General features: G+C 40.8%; 1 protein-coding gene across 3 annotated transcripts in view; it reads right to left on the reverse strand.

Annotated features, from left to right (window-relative positions):
- Window positions 1-18,469, reverse strand: part of znf414 (zinc finger protein 414) — a 39,182-nt gene extending 20,713 nt beyond the window's left edge. Inside the window, exons 1-2 of one of the 3 annotated variants that reach the window (XM_048613992.1) lie at window positions 18,332-18,469; window positions 4,042-4,201 (exon numbers count right to left, since the gene is read on the reverse strand). In XM_048613992.1, coding sequence (XP_048469949.1) covers window positions 4,042-4,099 — 58 coding nt within the window. In that variant the 5' untranslated portion in view covers window positions 4,100-4,201; window positions 18,332-18,469. Of the gene's footprint in view, window positions 1-4,041; window positions 4,202-8,970; window positions 9,115-18,331 lie in introns of those variants that run through there. The other 2 variants (XM_048613991.1, XM_020511025.2) reach the window with 2 other exon arrangements.
- Between the last annotated feature and the right edge of the window lie 963 nt (window positions 18,470-19,432).

The following is a 19,432-nucleotide window of genomic DNA, read 5'->3' on the forward strand; positions in this document are numbered from 1 at the left end:
AAGCTCACGGGTCACAGGATCATGAAGATGGAGGAGTTGTCTGGGACACAAATACAAAGATTAGAACAAATTTTGGAAGTTAAGAAGCATTTCCAATAATACTCACTGTTTGCTACTGGCCAGTTTTGTTTTAGGTAACGGAACCAGACATTCTCGACAGTGCACCAGACTGATTATACTGAAACCATGTTGCTGTCTCTTTAGTTCCCTCCTAATACTCACTACCTCCTGGAGAGTAACCGGTAAAATGTCTACATCATGAAAATGAAAGGAAAACCCCCATTCGTTTAGTGAAGAGAGAAACAAGGTTAGCGTTTCAAGTGGATGACCCTTTTACAGAGAGTGGGAAAAGTTAACGGGAGGAGGGTAGGAAAAAGAACAAAAGTAAATTGTGAAAAATATTTCAGGACTTCCTTTCATTAACGAGAAGCAGCTCAAAGACCATGTGATGTGAATAACACCTTGCTGGCCTGGCCCAGTGCACATTATCCACTTACAATAAAATGGAATTGGTTTTTAAAAAATTAAACAGCACATGTATTCTGTCATGGATGTGGATGTCACTTGCGAGGCTGACATTTGTTGTCCATCCCAAATGTCGCTCAAACTTGGCCATTTCAGAGGGCAGTTAATGGCGTGAACAGCTTTTGTCTCCTTATCAAAGGAAAGATATACTGGAATTGGAGGTAGTTCAGAGAAGATTCACTAGGTTCTTCAATGGTAAAAAGTTGCAGCATGCTGCTATGCAGAGGGACCTGGGTGTCCTTGTGCATGAATCGCAGAAGGTAGGTCTGCAGGTACAACAAGTAATTAGGAAGGCAAATGGAATTTTGTCCTTCATTGCTAAAGGGATTGAAATAAAAAGCAGAGAGGTTATGTTGCAGCTGTACAAGGTGCTGGTGAGGCCACACCTAGAATACTGTGTGCAGTTCTGGTCTCCTTACTTGAGGGGGTGCAAAGGAGGTTCACTAGGTTGATTCCGGAGTTGAGGGGGTTGGCTTATAAGGAGAGACTGAGTAGATTGGGATTATATTCATTGGAATTCTGAAGATTGAGGGGGGACCTTATAGAAACATATAAAATTATGAAGGGAATAGATAAGATAGAAGTAGAGAGGATGTTTCCACTAGCAGGTGAAGCTAGGACAAGAGGGCATAGCCTCAAGATTAGAGGGAGCAGATTTAGGACTGAATTGAGAAGGAATTTCTTCACCCAGAGGGTTGTTAATCTGTGGAATTCCTTGCCCAGTGAAGTAGTTGACGCTACTTCAGTAAACGCTTTTAAAAAAAAATGGTAGATTTTTTTTGAACAATAAAGGAATTAAAGGATACGGTGAGAACGCGGGTAAGTGGATCTGAGTCCACGAAAGGATCAGCCATGATCTTATTGAATGGCGGAGCAGACTCGAAGGGCCAGAAGGCCTACTCCTGCTCCTAGTTCTTATGTGTTCTTGTGTTGATCCTGGTTATGGAAGGATTTTCTAATCGGGGGAAGCCGAGTAGGTCATTGGAGGTTAGAAGAATGAGAGATGATCTTATTGAAACATACAGGATTCTTAGGGCACTTCGCAAAGGAGATGAAGTAGATGAGTAAGGTGTCACCCAGTTAGGAGAGAAATGAGGAGGAATTTCTTCTTTCAGAGAATGGTCAATCTGTGCAATTCTTTACTGCAGAGAGCTGTAGAGGCTGGATTGTTAAATATATTCAAAGCCAACATGATCAGATTTTTTAATCAGGAAGATCATAGACAGAAAAGTGGAATGGAGGATGATCAGATCAGCCATGACCCTCATTGAATGACTGAGCAGACTCAGTGGACTGACTGGCCTACTTCTATTCCAATGTCTTATGGTCACCACTGAGGTGAGATTTATGTCCCAGATTTGTTAATCAAATTTAAATTCCACCAGTTACCATGGTGGGATTTAAACCCATGTCCCCGGAGTATTCAAAGGGATTACTGGTCCAATGACGTTAGCGCCACACCATCATCTCACCCAGGAAGTTAGTAGAGGGTAGTTCTCCTTGTCGTTGGCACTGCACTCATTACTTTTGTTAACAGTGACAAGTGGTCAACAGTAGTGGCAGCCTGGAATACAGTACAAAACAAACAATGCTGCAACACAGGTGAATAAACATGGGGCTCAGCCATAATCTACACTTCACTTAAAAATTGGGAGCACACCATTTTGAACACACCAACCATAGCTTTTGTTTCTGTAGTGATTGAATGAAATGAAATTCCCTGACAATGAAAATTGATTAATTCTATCACCTTGTTGCCTATGTAAAATCTTAACTACAATAATGTGAGTAGTTTTAGTCTCCTTATCTAAGGAAGGATATACTGGAATTGGAGGCAGTCCAGAAAAGTTTTGCTAGGTTGATCCTGGATATGGACGGATTTACACTCCAATTGAAATGAATGTGTCTATTACCTTATTTAAAATATCTCTTGTTCATTTATGAACACAGACTGGTATCAATAGTTAACATCACAAACAAGTCAGGTTCCATCCTTAACTTGTGTTCATAGTACTATCAAGTTCGTATTCGGACTCCAGTTTCTATAAAGCTCATATGAAAATGTGAGTCTGCCAAATCATATTTCTTCTCTTTCAAGCATAGGTTAGCATAATCAGAACTACCAGTTAACTAGGACTTCCCTAAGTTATTGGAGAATACATAGGATGGCCACAAAATTCTCCATTAAACTCAAATCAGCAAAACAGCGCCGCTAGAGTTTATATCCAGATTGTTTGAAGAAACACAAAAGCAATCATAACAGCAACGTGCCAACAATGAAATCAAACTTGGTCAAAAATAAATAAGAGTCTGTTGTTCTTAAGCTTTCTCTCAAACTATTTATAGGAAGGAGCTTTTAACAAAAAAAAAACTGGTTTGTGGGATAAACATGCAATGAGTTAAGCCAACATTTATTTTATAAATGAGAAACTCTAGCACAGGTTTTACGCAACAGGATGAGATAATGCAAATTTAAATGAAGAAGTCAGCACATGCTGTGCATTTTTCCACACATTAAAACTACTGCACAAACTCTGGCCCAAGGTGCACCATGATCACAGTTTCTTATCAAATTCCTACTGATCCGTACACTATTATTAAAGTAACAAGGTCAAATGAAGAAAGCTCCTTATTATATTAATTTCATAACGAGGCAATCTCAGACACAAGAAAAACATCAAGCAGGCATACATCATAGATGCGAATTAAATGCTACTAAATATCACTATTAGATGAATAGGGATGTTCCATCCATGGAACAAGATGCATGCCTATAGGAACATAGGAACTTTGCATCTAGTGCACAAAAGAATGCTGAAGCCAGCATGAAATTTTTTTACAAGACTTTGGATAGGTCAACGTTGGAGTATTGAATACAGTTCTCAACAGCCCATTGTAAAAAGAATGTGAACAGCTACGCAAAATAGGGACGATTAATCAGAGTCAGATGTTAGATGAAATGTTCTCTCTAATGAAGACCGAAATTAGCTTTTCTCCCATCACTATCACCCTTCATCTCTCCGAAAGATGATTAAAGGGTTATGGTTTTCAAGTAAATGAGAAACTTTCAGAAGGTTAGAAGCAATTTGCTATTTTCGATTTGAAAGCTGGTAACAGGTTTGTACAGATTGAAAATTCCCTCTGGAAGAAACAACGGGATGTTAGGAAAAGTCTGTCGTATATACAGTTACTGAAAGAGAATGTTTTAGGCACAAATGACTGCTACCTAGAGACAAAAAAAATTGTTTTTAAAAAGCAACTGGGTTAGTATTTGACAAAATGAATGATACAGGTGAAGGACAGAAAAATAAAGTCAAGTGATTGACTTAGACAGCCACATTCACACACCTGTAGACCCCAGAGATCAAACAGCCCTCTGTAATGCCTGAAACTACCGCATTCAACTACTGGACAAAACAACAATTCAACAAAGTGCACTTGGAAACATTCTAACACACAAAACAATATCGAATAGTTAAAGGAAGGTTTGATGTAATTCTGTTCAGTATTTCATACCCTCCAGTGATTGGGTGGTGGCTACCACACCCTTTTCTGGCTCTGTTCTGAGAAACATGTTCGTTCCAGGACTGGGTCGAGGCTCATAGTAAGACAAGGCCTCACATGGGGGAGATGCAACACCGGACTCCCGAGAAACAACTTTATCTGATGACTCTGTCTGGACAGGAAACAAAAGTTTTAATGAGGTCAATTATTCTGGACTTTTTCTGAACAAACAACAGATCAGTAACATATGAATTTAGTAACCAAACTGTAATATGCAGTTCAGCAAATATTAACAAGGTTCTAATCACAGGTACACATAAACCCAGATTCTAAAATTAAAGTACTTGTGCATGCCAGAGAATGCCAGTACCATTGCAGAGAGAGAATGGGCTCCTGGTCAATGAGCTCACAGCACCTGTACTGTAGTTTATACACTCTATCAGAGATACTTTACATTTAGGATTGCCTAGAGGACTAAAGTTTTGAAGGATTGTGAAACTTTTATTTACTTCAAGTTCTGTGGAAATATCTGGAGAGATTTCTGTAAAAGAGGTAATTGAAGGCTCACTGTCAACATTGGAGACATTTTTTAAACAAGGCTTCTTAGAAATCACATGACTGATAACAACCACATGCTTTGCTAAATATTTTTATGTGGGGTGTTTTGAATGCTGATGGACTTGGAGAGGTGCTTGTTTTATTTGAAACAAAAACAAAGACAAAGTCAGCAGGTCTGGCAGTATCCGTGGAGAGAAAACAAACGTCAAGTTTTCAGGTCCAACGACCCTTCATCAGAACTAGTAGCAGCTAGAAGAAGGTGGTATACTACTAGCTTGTGTTGGAAGAAACCTGCTGATAACAAGTCAAGTTGGAGAAAAGCTTCCGAAGAACAAGCTATCAGCTGATTTCTCTCATTTCTGAAAAGAAAACCCTTTTGTTGAGTTCAGGGTGAAACCGATTTTTTCTGCGAAAAGACTGGCAGAAGAACCACCAAAATTGTATTTTCTGAGCAAGCATTGTTTGTAACGCTTCAGGGCCAATCGTGCATGTATACTGACTTGACCACACTGAACAGAACAGCACAGCAACAGGCTCTGGAAGATTTTACACTTTACTTTTTTGCTTTCAAACATAACAGATTGACTAGAGTGATTTCTTTTTTTCAGAAAGCCAATCCCTGCAGAGAAATCTGCTTTTATAAAATTTTTTTTCCCAGAAGAGTTTGTTTGTTTGCATGTGTGTTTTAGGAATGTTGAGGGATATGCATTTATATTTCTAAATTATAGACTGTGTATGTCAACCAATTTTTGCATCTTCATCAATTGAGCTCTGATTTGATAATAAACCAATAATTGTGCTTAGTAAGAAACTTGGTTGATATACCTTGTTGCTTAAACCTATTATCGGCAAGACATTTAATTGGTCATCTTGGTAACTGAAAGAAGTCATTTTTTAAAAAAATGTTGTGTTCCTTTTTTATGTTATGTAGTGGGACTAGAGTGACGGTGCACTCTAGCCTGGGTTGTAACAGTACATTGATTTCAAATAAATCATTCTCATACATTTGACATTATTTTTTCTAAGAAAGATTCTTGTTCTTCCTAAACATTTTCCACACTATCTCCATTTTGAAGCTTGAAAATGCCATGACCCTTCGGTGTGAGAAAACTTAATGATGACAGCAGAGGGGGGAAATTTGGCCATTACTGTCTCACAGCTCACAAACCCAAATTTCCAGTTTGTGACTTTTTTGGGGTACTGGCTCCCACATAGGAAGCTAAAGAGTTTATGTAAAGAATAAAAAGAAGCATGATAATGTGGGTCTATCATTTCATTTTATTGTTCAAATATTTAAGATCAAGTCTTCAGGAGGTTTGATATTTCTGAATTTCATTATATGCAGGTTGGGTTCTTAAACCCAAGAGATCTGAAGTAAAATTTCAGATTTAATATGTGCAAATTTAAATAAATAAACAAATCTGCAATGTTTAATTTATCTCAATGTATCCCTGTGACATTACAACTGGAGTCAAGATTGAAGACACTGTCTTCATGTGTAGCTCATGTAGAACAAAGCATTCAGAAAATAAAAACTGTACCTGTGTTAAAACCACAGATTCAGTTATGATTTTTACATTTTCATTATCAATTCCCGTGTCTATGGCTGTAATGAATTTTGCTTCTGTAATCTTCTCAAGCTGCATTTACACTCTCCTGCCTTCAAGCTGCAGTAAGATGGAGTATTTGCGAACAAAATAATTGAGGTATTAGTAATAGAGTCAAGCTACAGATCAGCCATGTTCAAACTAAATGAGAAGATAGATTCAAGGGGATGAATAGCCTGTTATTCCTGTAGTCAGATTTTTTTTTAAAATCAAGCTTATGTCAGGAGTCACACTGATCACCAATGACAAAATGTTATGGAGAGCTGCTACAAATTTACAGAGTGGATTACACAATGGCATCTCAATTATCTATACAACAAAATATGAATATTGGAAATTCTTAGCTAGCGTTCCTAAAATAACACAGCAGAGTACTGTGCTGAATTTGACAAGCAGTCCCAATTCCCACTGGATTTCCCATTAAGCACAATACTTTGAAAATGCACATGCAATAATGGAAATAATTGAGGGCCCATTATGTACTGCAACACAGCAGAATAGAGAAAAGCATTTAAGTAGGAGTTTTTAAAAGGGAGATTCAATCCATACCAAGTTGCTAGATAATGATTGAGCTGGAATTCTTGCAATGTCTTTCCTTTCTCAGCTAAAGAATGTTAAGCAATTTTATGCACTTAACACACTGACTGTGATCAATTCAGTCAACCCACATGAGAAAGGGCTTTGGGCCTTAATTGCACTGTGGAGGTGGTGTTCATTGTGTTTGGAAGTTTTGAGTGGTATTCTTTAGTTTTGGCATCAATGAATAGATCATAAGGTTAGGGAGCATGAGAAGTAGGCAATGGAAGTTGGGGTAAAACTCATGGGGAAATATGAAAAAAGGCAGCAGATGGATACCGGGAATTCTAGGGCTTGCCAAGACTGGACTGGGCTGGGCTGGACAGCCATGGGATGAATTTTATCTCCCAGAATTTATCTGTTATTTGTGTGACCAGGATTGAAGCTAGACTTGGCCTGTTCACAAGCTAGTTTTGAGCATTTTAAAACATATTTTCCAACTACAACTGCAGGATATGATTGCTGAAAATATAGTTTGGAGCTCAGCACAGGCACAGACTAATGCCCAGAAACAGGTACAAGGCAACTTTCATAGCTCAAGATATCAGGACAACATCATAGCAAGGTGAGATGGACCAGCTATTAGTTGCAACAGGTGAGGATAATGTGTTCTGGGTAGAAATGACTGAATCTATCTATAGAAAGACTGCAGGTCAAACCTAAATGTTTAAAACCAAATCAGAAACATAAATTATTGTTTCACGGTCAAACTTAAGCCTTAGGCTGGGATCAATAAGGACTTGGGCACACCTTGATATCACTTTGTGCCAATCAAATGATTACTTTCAGTTTTCTTTTAAAAAAAATGTCTATTAACAAGTGCTTGTTAGGAAGTAGCATTCAACCAACTTTTTTTTGTAAAAGACACGTTGAAGCATGTCTCTTGCCTGTTAATTGTTAGTGGCATTTGAGTAAAGCATTGTAACTTTTATGATATTGAAGTTTTGGCTATTTAAATTATTAAGTCTTGTTATAGTTGACAAAATTTTGATACAATTTTCATTGATACAACTACTGCAAATTAGTTACAATGTTATAAATTGTACTTTGTGCGTGGAAGATTGATTTGTTTTACATTGCTATTTAAAGTTGGGTTCTGGTTCGCTGCTGTTTAACAAACACCAAATGTAAGGTAAAGCATAATCTTTAAATACTCTACCCCATAAAGTCAGTCCTGGTCAAACTCCATGCTGTCTAAACAATCCTTTTCCTCAAGCAACTAGAGTCACCAGAACTAATAGTATGGCTCACAGTTTCAACCCCACACCTTCTGACTGACTGACCATAAGGAACGATACACAAGGTGATCGATACAACCAGAAAGAAACCCCAAGCATATTCTGGTAAGGTCGATTATGAAAAGTAGGAAAGCTCGCGAGACAGCCTGAAACGTAACATCCACAAAAACCCGCTGGTTCTACAAAGTTCTCCAGTGGAAACAAACTTCTCATTAGCCTCAAGCCTCATTCCCTGGAGGCCCTATCGAAGCTCACTGCAATGCAAAACCAAAAGGCAATGAATAATCACAGGATAACCTAAGTTACGCTATGTTTTTTCATATGATTTGCATGGTTAATAATATAGCATGAAAACATTTTACAGGCCTGGTCCTTCATGGCAATGGCATGTAGCAGGAGGTACAGATTCGTAATAACCTTGCCAAATGTTCCACTTTCCAAGCTAACGAGCGATGTCAAAAAAACCAGGCTTCTGCTTTTATGCAATACAATAATTATAAATTCATTGTTGCATTACGCTCAACTTTAGAGGGGTTTATATGTCTTTTTATTTAGGGCCAGGGAGTTTTATCGAACAAAAGCTGTTTCGAAGTTCAGCGTTTCCTCATAATCCAGCACCTAAAATCAAACAACTATTGATAATTGATGAAAAGCATCTTTCCGAGCACTTGAAAATTTTGATACCGAAGCACTGATCAAAGTATCCACAATTCTAGGATGTCGGTCAAGGGTCCCAGTGCAGGGATTTCCAGATTTTAAAAAGCACTGAGTGATTGGAAACGTGCATTCTCTGTAAGTGCGCGGGAAAGCTTTGATCAGTTTCACTAGAATTGTAAACAAAACCGTTCCGGGACTGCGCTCCCTCGAAATATAAAGGGGCAAGATCCGCATCCGACCTCGGGATGCAGCACAACAGCAACACGCCGACCCTCGAGGAGCCTGCTCTACTGTAAACAACTCACCAGCAATTCAATTCGAGCAGCGCTGCTGTGCTCTCGCCAGCTTCAGAGGAATGTCCGATATTGTCACAAGATGACGTTCGCAACATTAACCCAGCTACAATGTAGCCATTTTAAAACATTGTATCAAACATCGCGAGACTGTGATCGAGGTGGGGCACTAATACAAGTTTAAAGGGCTCCTGTGTCGAGGAATCACACCCAATGCAAAACAATCTGCTTCCTGATGCAGTGTAAATCGATCTAATGTGCAGGGAAGCACCGAACTACCACGCTGCATCCAATGTAAATACTGTCTGTACCCAGTGCTTTTCAATCTGCTTCCGTTCTAAAATACAGTCCGCATTCAGTGTAAAATGCAATCTACTTCTAATGTAAAATAGTCTGCACCGAATATAATCTGCTTCCAAATTAAAATACAATCTAATTACAATGCAAAATACAGTGCACACCCAATGCAATATATTCTGCTCTCAATGTAAAATACTGTTCGCTTCCGACGTAAAATACACTCTACACCCAAGACAATACAGGCTGCTCTCAATGTAAATCACATTCCACACCCGATGCAATACAATCTGCTTCCAATGTAGAACACATTCCACATCCAATGCAAACTGCTCTCGATGCAATATTATTCAGCCCCAATGTAAAATAGAATCAACATCCAATTTAAAATATAATCCACAGTCTCATGCAATACAGCCTGGACCCAGCACAAATTAATGTGCACTTATGCAATACACTTTGCACCCCCTACTGTCCTGTTACAGTAAAACTGTGCGAAGGGTGACCAGAATTTCAAAAATCACCCCCTACTGTCCTGTTACAGTAAAACTGTGCTAAGGGTGACCAGAATTTCAAAAATCAAAATCAAAACACATTGCAAAGCTTTGGGAAGGTGATCCTTAACATGTTGGTCAACCAATGGCAGGAGACTGGAGCAGGGACAATTACATCTCCTAGAATATGTCCAGTCAGGGTTGGCAACTTGTCCAATGCCACAGTAAAACGACTGCCTGTTTAAAAACAAACAACTCCCCTTTCCCTGATAAGAATGTCACAGTTCAATAATACAGTTTTACGCCGATACTCTGTGCATATTACCAATGTTGACTTTGAATGCTTTCTAAAACCAACAAATGATTGAACCTGAAATAGTAGGAACTGCAGATGCTGGAGAATCTGAGACAACAAGGTGCAGAGCTGGATGAACACAGCAGGCCAGGCAGCATCATAGGAGCAGAAAGGCTGATGTTTCCAGCCTAGACCCTTCATCAGAAATGGGGGAGGGGAAGGGGGTTCTGAAATAAATAGGGAGAGAGGGGGAGGCGGATAGAAGATGGATAGAGGAGAGGATAGGTGGAGAGGAAACAGACAGGTCGAAGAGGCGGGGATGGAGCCAGTAAAGGTGAGTGTAGGTGGGGAGTTAGGGAGGGGATAGGTCAGTGCAGGGAGGACGGACAGGTCAAGGGGGCGGGATGAGGTTAGTAGGTAGGAGATGGGGGTGCGGCTTGAGGTGGGAGGAGGGGATAGGTGGGAGGAAGAACAGGTTAGGGAGGCAGGGACGAGCTGACTGGTTTTGGGATGCGGTGGGGGAGGGGAGATTTTGAAGCTTGTGAAATCCGATATCCATTTCAAGCCCACCGACTCCCACAGCTACCTAGAATACACCTCTTCGCACCCACCTTCCTGCAAAAATGCCATCCCCTATTCCCAATTCCTTCGCCTCCGCCGCATCTGCTCCCAGGATAAGGCATTCCACTCCCGTACATCTCAGTTGTCCTCGTTTTTCAAGGACCGCAACTTCCCCCCCTCAGTGGTCGAGAACGCCCTCAACCGTGCCTCCCACATTTCCCGCAACTCATCCCTCACACCCCGTCCCCGCAATAAGAACATCATCCTCCGACACTTCCGCCATCTGCAATCCGACCCCACCACCAAAGACATCTTTCCCTCCCCACCCTTATCTGCTTTCCGGAGGGACCACTCTCTCCGTGACTCCCTTGTCCGCTCCACACTCCCCTCCAGCCCCACCACACCCGGCTCTTTTCCCTGCAACCGCAGGAAGTGCTACACCTGCCCCCATACCTCCTCCTTCACCCCCATCCCAGGCCCCAAGATGACTTTCCACATCAAGCAGATGTTCACCTGCACATCTGCCAATGTGGTATACTGCATCCGCTGTACCCGTTGTGGCCTCCTCTACATCGGGGAAACCAAGCAGAGGCTCGGGGACCGCTTTGCAGAACACCTGCGCTCGGTTCGCAATAAACAACTTCACCTCCCAGTCGCGAACCATTTCAACTCCCCCTCCCATTCCTCAGACGACATGTCCATCCTGGGCCTCCTGCAGTGCCACAACGATGCCGCCCGAAGGTTGCAGAACAGCAACTCATATTCCGCTTGGGAACCGTGCAGCCCAATGGTATCAATGTGGATTTCACAAGCTTCAAAATCTCCCCTCCCCCTACTGCATCCCTAACCTGTTCTTCCTCCCACCTATCCCCTCCTCCCACCTCAAGCCGCACCCCCATCTCCTACCTACTAACCTCATCCCGCCCCCTTGACCTGTCCGTCCTCCCTGCACTGACCTATCCCCTCCCTAACTCCCCACCTACACTCACCTTTACTGGCTCCATCCCTGCCTCTTCAACCTGTCTGTTTCCTCTCCACCTATCCTCTCCTCTATCCATCTTCTATCCGCCTCCCCCTCTCTCCCTATTTATTTCAGAACCCCCTTCCCCTCCCCCATTTCTGATGAAGGATCTAGACCCGAAACGTCAGCCTTTCTGCTCCTCTGATGCTGCTTGGCCTGCTGTGTTCGTCCAGCTCTGCACCTTGTTGTCTCAAACGATTGCACCTTCTTCTCTTCGTCTCTTTTTCTCTATTCTGGATTGCGTTTATTTTTAAAAAAAAGACTCTGGGTTTGGAGCTGTTTTCAGAACTTACCTCAGTTTTACAGGAGGTGCCACTAACAAGGATATTAAACTGAACACAGGGCTAAGTGCTGCTTGGCCTGCTGTGTTCATCCAGCCCTGCACCTTGTTGTCTCGGATTCTCCAGCATCTGCAGTTCCTACTATCTCTCACCCAAAAGGTTACATTCTTTTTGAAGAAAAGGAAGTTTTGGAACTTTGAAAAACTCCTGGATCAAGACTTAATTTTCCTGCTGAGTTAGTGATTTCTTGTAAATTGCACAGTGTAAGGACTGATGACTGTTTTACACTCTGAATGACCAATATTGCAATCCAGTGCTTGCTTGCTCTTTTTCCCTTTTCCCCAGCCCTAGTCCTCACTGACCAGTTGATTTCACATGAATCCATTGAAACCTTTCCTAAACTGGTTGCAATGTGACAGAGTGGAAGTTGCCGCCTAGGTGGGGCTTCATCAATTGCACCCAAAATACCACTGCACGCAACACTTTCTATTAGATACTTATCAATCCTCTTTGCAAAACCTCAAATCCACCACTGACCAGTAAACCAGACACCAGGGGCCTCCTGTGGAACAGTGATAGAATCCTACCTCTGAGTCAGGGGACCTGGGTTCAGGTCCCACCAACTCCAAAGAATTTAATAACATCCCCGAACAGGTTGATTAGGAAAATAGCTAAACCAGACACCAGGATGTTTGCTGTAAAAGAAGTCTAGTCAATGGTTATCCTCGCTGTGTTCCAAGTGCCTGTGCCTTCATTCTGAAAGATCTACCAGTCAATTCCCTTCTCAACTTTTTAGTTCTTTTTCTGTTTCTTAATTATGGATTCTGGTCCACCATTATTTCTAATAGTGATTTACATAGGTTTAAGGTGAGAAGGGAAAGATTTAAAAAGGACCTCAGGGTAACTTTCTCATGCAGAGTATGGAATGTGTATCTAATGCACTGCCAGAAGAAGTGGAGGAGGCTGGTAGAATTACAATGTTTTGAAGGCATCTGGATGGGGACATGAATAGGAAGGGCTTAGATGGATATGAGCCAAATACTGTCAAATGGGACTAGGTTTAATTTAGGATATCTGGTCAGCATGGTCAAGTGCATCTCTATGACTCCATGACTCTATGTCCCAACGGTAACATCACCCTCAACTTCTGTTTCTCTCTTCTCTGATGTTGCTGAACCTGAAGGGTATTTCTGGCATTTTCTGTTATTTGGAATATAGGAACCGAAGTAGGCCATTCAGCTCCTTGAGCCTGTTCCACCACTTAATGAGATCATGGCTGATCTGCAGATTAACTCAATACCTACTTTTGGTCCATATCCCATAATACCTTTGCTTAACAAAATGTATTTATCTCAAATTTAAAATTAAATTTTACTCCAAATATTTAATATTTAATTTTACTTAATAAGGACTAAGTTTTCCTTATTAATACTTTTGAATACCTCAATAGATCTTAAATTTGAACTTCCATTTTGATGTAGAGATTTTAATTATAAAATTGAAAAATGGCATCTTTGGTGATTGGCATTTCATTACGTTTAATGTATATTCTCAGAATTAATTTTTGACATTCATAGTATCCAGTCTTGACGTAAATGTTCGAACGACTGTGAGCATTGTCATCGTCAGCACAGAAAATGCACAAGCTACCCAACAGCTCAGCTAGCAAGTTTGATTAAAAAACATGAGTAATGTTTTATGGACAGAGATAGCAAGAAGTGCAGATGCTAGAGTCAGAGACAGCACAGTGTGGAGCTGGAGGAACACAGCAGGCCAGGCAGCATCAGTGGAACAGGAAAGTTCATGTTTGTTCAAAAGGGTCATTGTCATCACCATGAGGACTGCAAAGGTGAAGAGCTGATGTGCGGTTTCTATATCCCGTTTGACAGGAGTTGGGAAGTACCCAATAATGTGGTGACCAGTTGAATTCTGGTTTATTGAGTGTAGACTCAGAGATGATATGATGACTTGAAGGGGCATTTGATGTCCACTTCTAATGCCAGTCAGTCAGTAAGGAAAAGTCAGTGGTAGCAGGGAAGATAGGGTAGTGGGGTTATTTGAAATCTCAGGGGAATGGATGTCTCTGCCCTATTGTGAGTAACCTGAAGCCAGCTAAGGATCCAGTTATGCTCAGGCTTACTGGCAAGGGTGAACATTGGAAGCAGCACATTTTTGGTGGTGAAGAGCTAGAGGAGGGTGTCTGCTTACAGCCAGAGGATCCTTCAAGAAGAGGACTTACATTTTCTTTAAGCATGCATGAAAAAGGAAATGAGAAACTACTTTCTCCATTCTTTCCTCAGTTATTTAGAGTCATAGAGCCATACAGCACTGAACTAGCCCTTCGGCCCATTGAGTTTGTGCAGACCTATCAACGCAAATCCCACTTTCCAGCACTTTGCTCATCTCCCTGAATGTTATGACGTTTCAAGTGTTCATCCATCTGCTTTTTCAACATTGTGAGGTTTCCCATCTCTACTGCCCTCCCAGCATTCTGGATTCCTGCCACCTACCTGTGTTTTACCTGAGAATTACACCTCTTCACTGTTGCCCTTCCAATAAGGGAGACAGCTGTTTTCTACCCACTCTGTCCATACTCCTCATAATTTCATATACGTCAATCTGATCCTCCATCAGCCTTCTCTATTCTAAAGAAAATAACTTGAGCCTATCCAGCCTCAGTTCATAGGGAAACTGCTCCCACCCAGGCACCATCCTGGTGAATCTCCTCTGCACCCTTTCCACTGTAATCACATTCTTCCTATGGTGTAGTGACCAGAACCACACACAGTACTCCAGTTGTGTCCTAACCAAAGTTTTGTACAGCTCTAACATAACCTCCCTGTGCTTTTAGTTGATAAAATGCGGGGCTGGAGGAGCACAGCTGCTCAGACAACATCCGAGGAGCAGGAAAGTCGACATTTCGGGTTGCGACCCTTCTCTCAGTCTTGATGAAGGGTCCTGACCTGAAATGTCGACTTTCCTGCTTCCTGGATGCTTTCTGACCTGCTGTCCTCCTCCAGTTTCGCATTTCATCAACTCTGACTTCCAGCATCTGCAGTCATTGCTATCTCCTACTCCCTGTTCTTTTAGCTATGCCACAAATGATGAAGGTAAGTGTCCCATGTGCATTCTTAACCACCCTATTAACCTGTTCAGGGCTCTGTGGATATGCACCCCAAGATCCCTCTGTTCCTCTGAGCTTCCTAGTGTCCTGCCATTCATTGAACACTCCCTTGTCTTGTTACTTCTTCCAAAGTGCATCACCTCACACTCTTCAGAGCTAAATTTCATCTGCCACTCATCAGTCCATCTGACCAACCTGTCTATGTTTTCCTGTAAACCTAAGATCTTCTTCCTCACTATTAACTGTGTGGCCAGTTTTCATGTAATCTGCAAAGTTACTTATCATTTCCCACATTCTCATCTACATAGTTTATGTATAGTTCAAGTAATAACAACAAGCCACCACTGATTCCTGTGATATGTCACAGGAAACTGGCCACCAGTCATACAAACAACCTTCTACCACTACCCTCTGTCTCCATTACGCTAGATTTGGATCCATCTTGCCAAGTTATCCTGGATCCCATGAGCTTTACTTTCTTTATCAGTTACCCATGTGGGACCTTGTCAAAGGCTTTGCTGAAATCCTTACAAACTGCATCAACATTTCTCTCATCACTTGTCGAGAATGAAAATGGAACATTCTTTTGAGCAATTGAAGAGCAAAAAGCAGTACCATGAGATGTGGAGAAATGAGCAGAAGACCTCCCCTTGGACAGCAGACCTCACTACATCATAGGATTGGGTGCCTGAGAAGACAGCTGCTGCTAGAATGAATTGCCAGTGTGAATTTTACAAGATATATTCACCTGTTTTGTTATAGCATTTGAAGGATGAAGATGTGGAGGAGAGTTGTGTTACAGATAACTCGTAATTCTGGTCTCCCTGCTATAGGAAGGATGTTGCAAAACTAGAAAGGGTTCAGAAAATATTTACAAAGATATTGTCAAGGTTGGAAGGTTTGAGCTATAGGGAGAGGCTGAATAGGCTGGGACTATTTTCTCTGGAGTGTCAGAGGCTGAGGGGTGACCTTATAGAGGTTTATGAAATCATGAGGGGCATGGAGAGGGTAAATAGCCAAGGTCTTTTTCCCAGTGTGGGGAAGTCCAAAGCTAGAGGACATAAGTTTAAGGTGAGAGGGAAAAGATTTAAAAGGGACCTAAGGGGCAATGTTTTCACACAGAGGGTGGTGCGTGTGTGGAACAAACTGCCAGAGGAAATGGTGGAGGGTGATACAATTACAAGATTTAAGAGACATCTGGATGGGTATATGAATAGGAAGGGTTTAGAGGGAAATGGACCAAATACTGGCAAATGGGGCTAGATTAATTTAGGATATCTGGTTGGCATGGAGAAGTTGGACCAAAGGGTCTATTTCCATGCTGTACATCTCTACGACTCTCTGACTCTATAACCATTAGAAGTGAGTAATTACCTTGTGTCTCATATAAGATGTATGGTAGCACAGAGTTGAATACTCACTACATTAATATGTGGCCAACAAACCCAAAGAAGAGCATGATGATGTTTAAAATAGGCTGCTTAAATGCTGACGTGCATAATTACAAATATTCAAATTAATCTGAAGGCAGGTTCTCAGCTCATTGACTGCTGAGCTTCATCCTGAACTACTTACTTGAAGATTTTGTTGGTGGTTTGCCATCACCTTTCTCACTCAGGGGCTTGGCAAAGAGGCAGGTTCCATGTTATTGGCAATTTTCCGAAGCATACCCCATCTAAACTAACCAGCTCTCTACCTAATTTAAATGCCTCTCTTCTTCTCGCCTCTGTTGAAATTAGTGACTGTTTCTGGTATATAATGTCATGGGCATTTACAATTTTCTGCTACTTTGACAAACAGGATAATTTTTGTGGGCACATGAATTTGGATTGTGAACTCAACTAGGTAGACAGCCTCTCCTGTTACATAAAGGCATCTGTGGATATCACCTAAATGAGTGGCAGGGGAGAAAGTAGCACTGCAAAGGTTATTCACTGTACAGTTGAAATAATGAGGAAAGTGAGCTTTTTCATACTAGGTATATTGTCGACACTGAAGAGTTTGACAACCTGTCAATTTCTTTAGGCAACTCGTAATGAAGTGGCATCTATCTGTGAGAACAAGATTGGGCAGAATGGCAAGTGGTCAGAAGGCACAGATGGTGATTACCTGTGGGAGTATGAGGCAGATGTGTTACAATTATGAGGTTTATAAGATTATTGCATTTTGGAACTGTTTTAAATTTATGGTAAAATTAAGGGGTAATGCGATTTATTTTGAAGTCTACTAAATAGTAAGCCTTACTGGTTAGATTGTTGGCGATCAAAGGAAGACTTGTTTACTGCGAAGAAGGTGCACAGCATTTACATTTGGAGACAATGAACCCTCTGGGTTTACAATAGTAGATGCCAAGTCTCCCAAAATGTCAGAAATCTAACGTAGGCATTGGATTGTAAGCAGATGTGTTGTAAACTGACATGAAAGAGATTTGGGATCAAGCAGAACTAATTAGCATTTCTATCTGGATGAACTTTACATTTCACCTTGATAGAGAGAAGGTGCAAAGGAAGTAATTTTTGAGAACAGGTTACAGGCTTCTTTACCAATCAATTGTAGACTGTTTGCAAAAAGGATTGTAATTCCACGGACAGTGCATTGTGTGATAAATTTAAAAGTGGAATATTAAAGTGTACGTTGCCTACAAAAGAAGAATTTGGTATATATTGCTTTTAGTCATTTGTTACAATTATTTTCGAAACATGAAATCTTGCCATGTCATTCTTTCACCTAATAACTGGAAGTTATTGGTCATTTCATAGATTGCAACAGAGATTAATTTTTTAAACAGTCAGATTTCTATTCCTGCCAGTCATCTGTTAAGCTATTTCCAGTTGAAAGTGGCAGTGGCCACTTGGGTAGTTTTAAAAAGAGCCTGGAAGTCACGCTGGCATTTAAAGGTTGCCAGCAGCAATGCAACTCTTGGGTGAGTTGGGGCTCACGTTGCAAAATGTATTTCTGTGGGAGTCACCAGCTTCCCAACAGATTTGCCTGGTGATATTTCTGGGCACATGCAGGAGCTGGTTAAATTTCAAATGTGGCTCATTGCACCCTGATCTCCATTTATCAATAAAGCTTTCACCAAATTGCATGATTTTAAAGTTGCAAATTGGTGGGAAGGGAATGGACAATTGAGCTGCTCCAACTTAAATGCTTTCGCATTCCATTCCTCCAGTTTGGGGAGAGCTAAAGTTGGCCCAGCATCTCTCCTCCCCGACATTTTAACCAAAATATCCCAGTTGCATCTCTACCACTGTTTCTTCTGTCTTCTCAGTGCATATAAGTGGAACTTGGGATACTTACTGCTGTTGCAGGAATGTGTCACTACGAACGGCTGTGGACTTTTAAGATCAGCAAGCAACTGAGTTTCTATGTTATAGCTGCAAAATTGCTAATTCCAAGCCCTGATGAACTTCATCAAACATCAGTGTGGCCAGGAAACTGTTTTGTTCGCTGTGCAGCAGATGGCCTGCCCAATGTTATGCCTGGAGGTAAGAAAATGAATCTCAAATTGTTAAAGGTCAATATTCTAATTTTGCCAACATATGTACTAATGACTATATTGACTACATGTAAATGAATGAAATCTAAAGCTTTTCTTTCAATCCACCAATTAAACTGTTATGTAGACTTTTATTTACCAGTAGTTTTATTTTATTTATTTAGGCATGTTGTGCATTGTAAATTTCAACATTGTCAATTTGCAATGGTCAACATTAGGAAACACGTAGCATTATTTAATAAGAAGTAAACAGCAGTTAAAAAATTTACACATTCAGAAGATGCAACATGATAATAATTTGTCTGATTTTAAAGAATTCATGAAAGATATAAAGCTTTTGTTGTACATTCAGTGCTTTACAAATTGTTTATAGTTGTACAGAATTCTAGTTTTATAAACACCCTTGTGTTCTGTTAAGTAAATAAAAAACGCAATATATAAATGGCTTAAAATCTCCAGGATGTACTATTGCACGGCAATTAACCATGTAATGACAGGAAAATATTCCATATGGATATGGGGGCAACCTGGAGACAGTTGCTGTAAACAGTCCGAATGTTTTAAAATAAGCTGCAATAGATGCCTGCTACAAATATATGGGGATACAGGCTGTCTCTTATACAATCTGATGTTATATTCTTCACATTGATTTTTTTCAAGCAATTTTCATAACTTAAGATAAACCTCCGTGTATCTGGCAGTCTCTTTGAAGTCCAAATCAAGTTTGAAATTTAAGCTTAAAATTCACATGCTGTATTGACCAGTAAATCTGACTTGTTTCCTTCCAAGATGGAGTGGAATGAAGGATCATTTAAAATAATATCCTTCAGGGATGACTTGCCCAAAATGAAAATGTCCAATTTTGAAAAATGAAAGAATTTTTGATTTACAGGCAGTCACCG

The sequence above is a fragment of the Rhincodon typus genome, chromosome 29, assembly GCF_021869965.1.
Source record: "Rhincodon typus isolate 14 chromosome 29, sRhiTyp1.1, whole genome shotgun sequence".
Classification (NCBI taxonomy): domain Eukaryota; kingdom Metazoa; phylum Chordata; class Chondrichthyes; order Orectolobiformes; family Rhincodontidae; genus Rhincodon; species Rhincodon typus.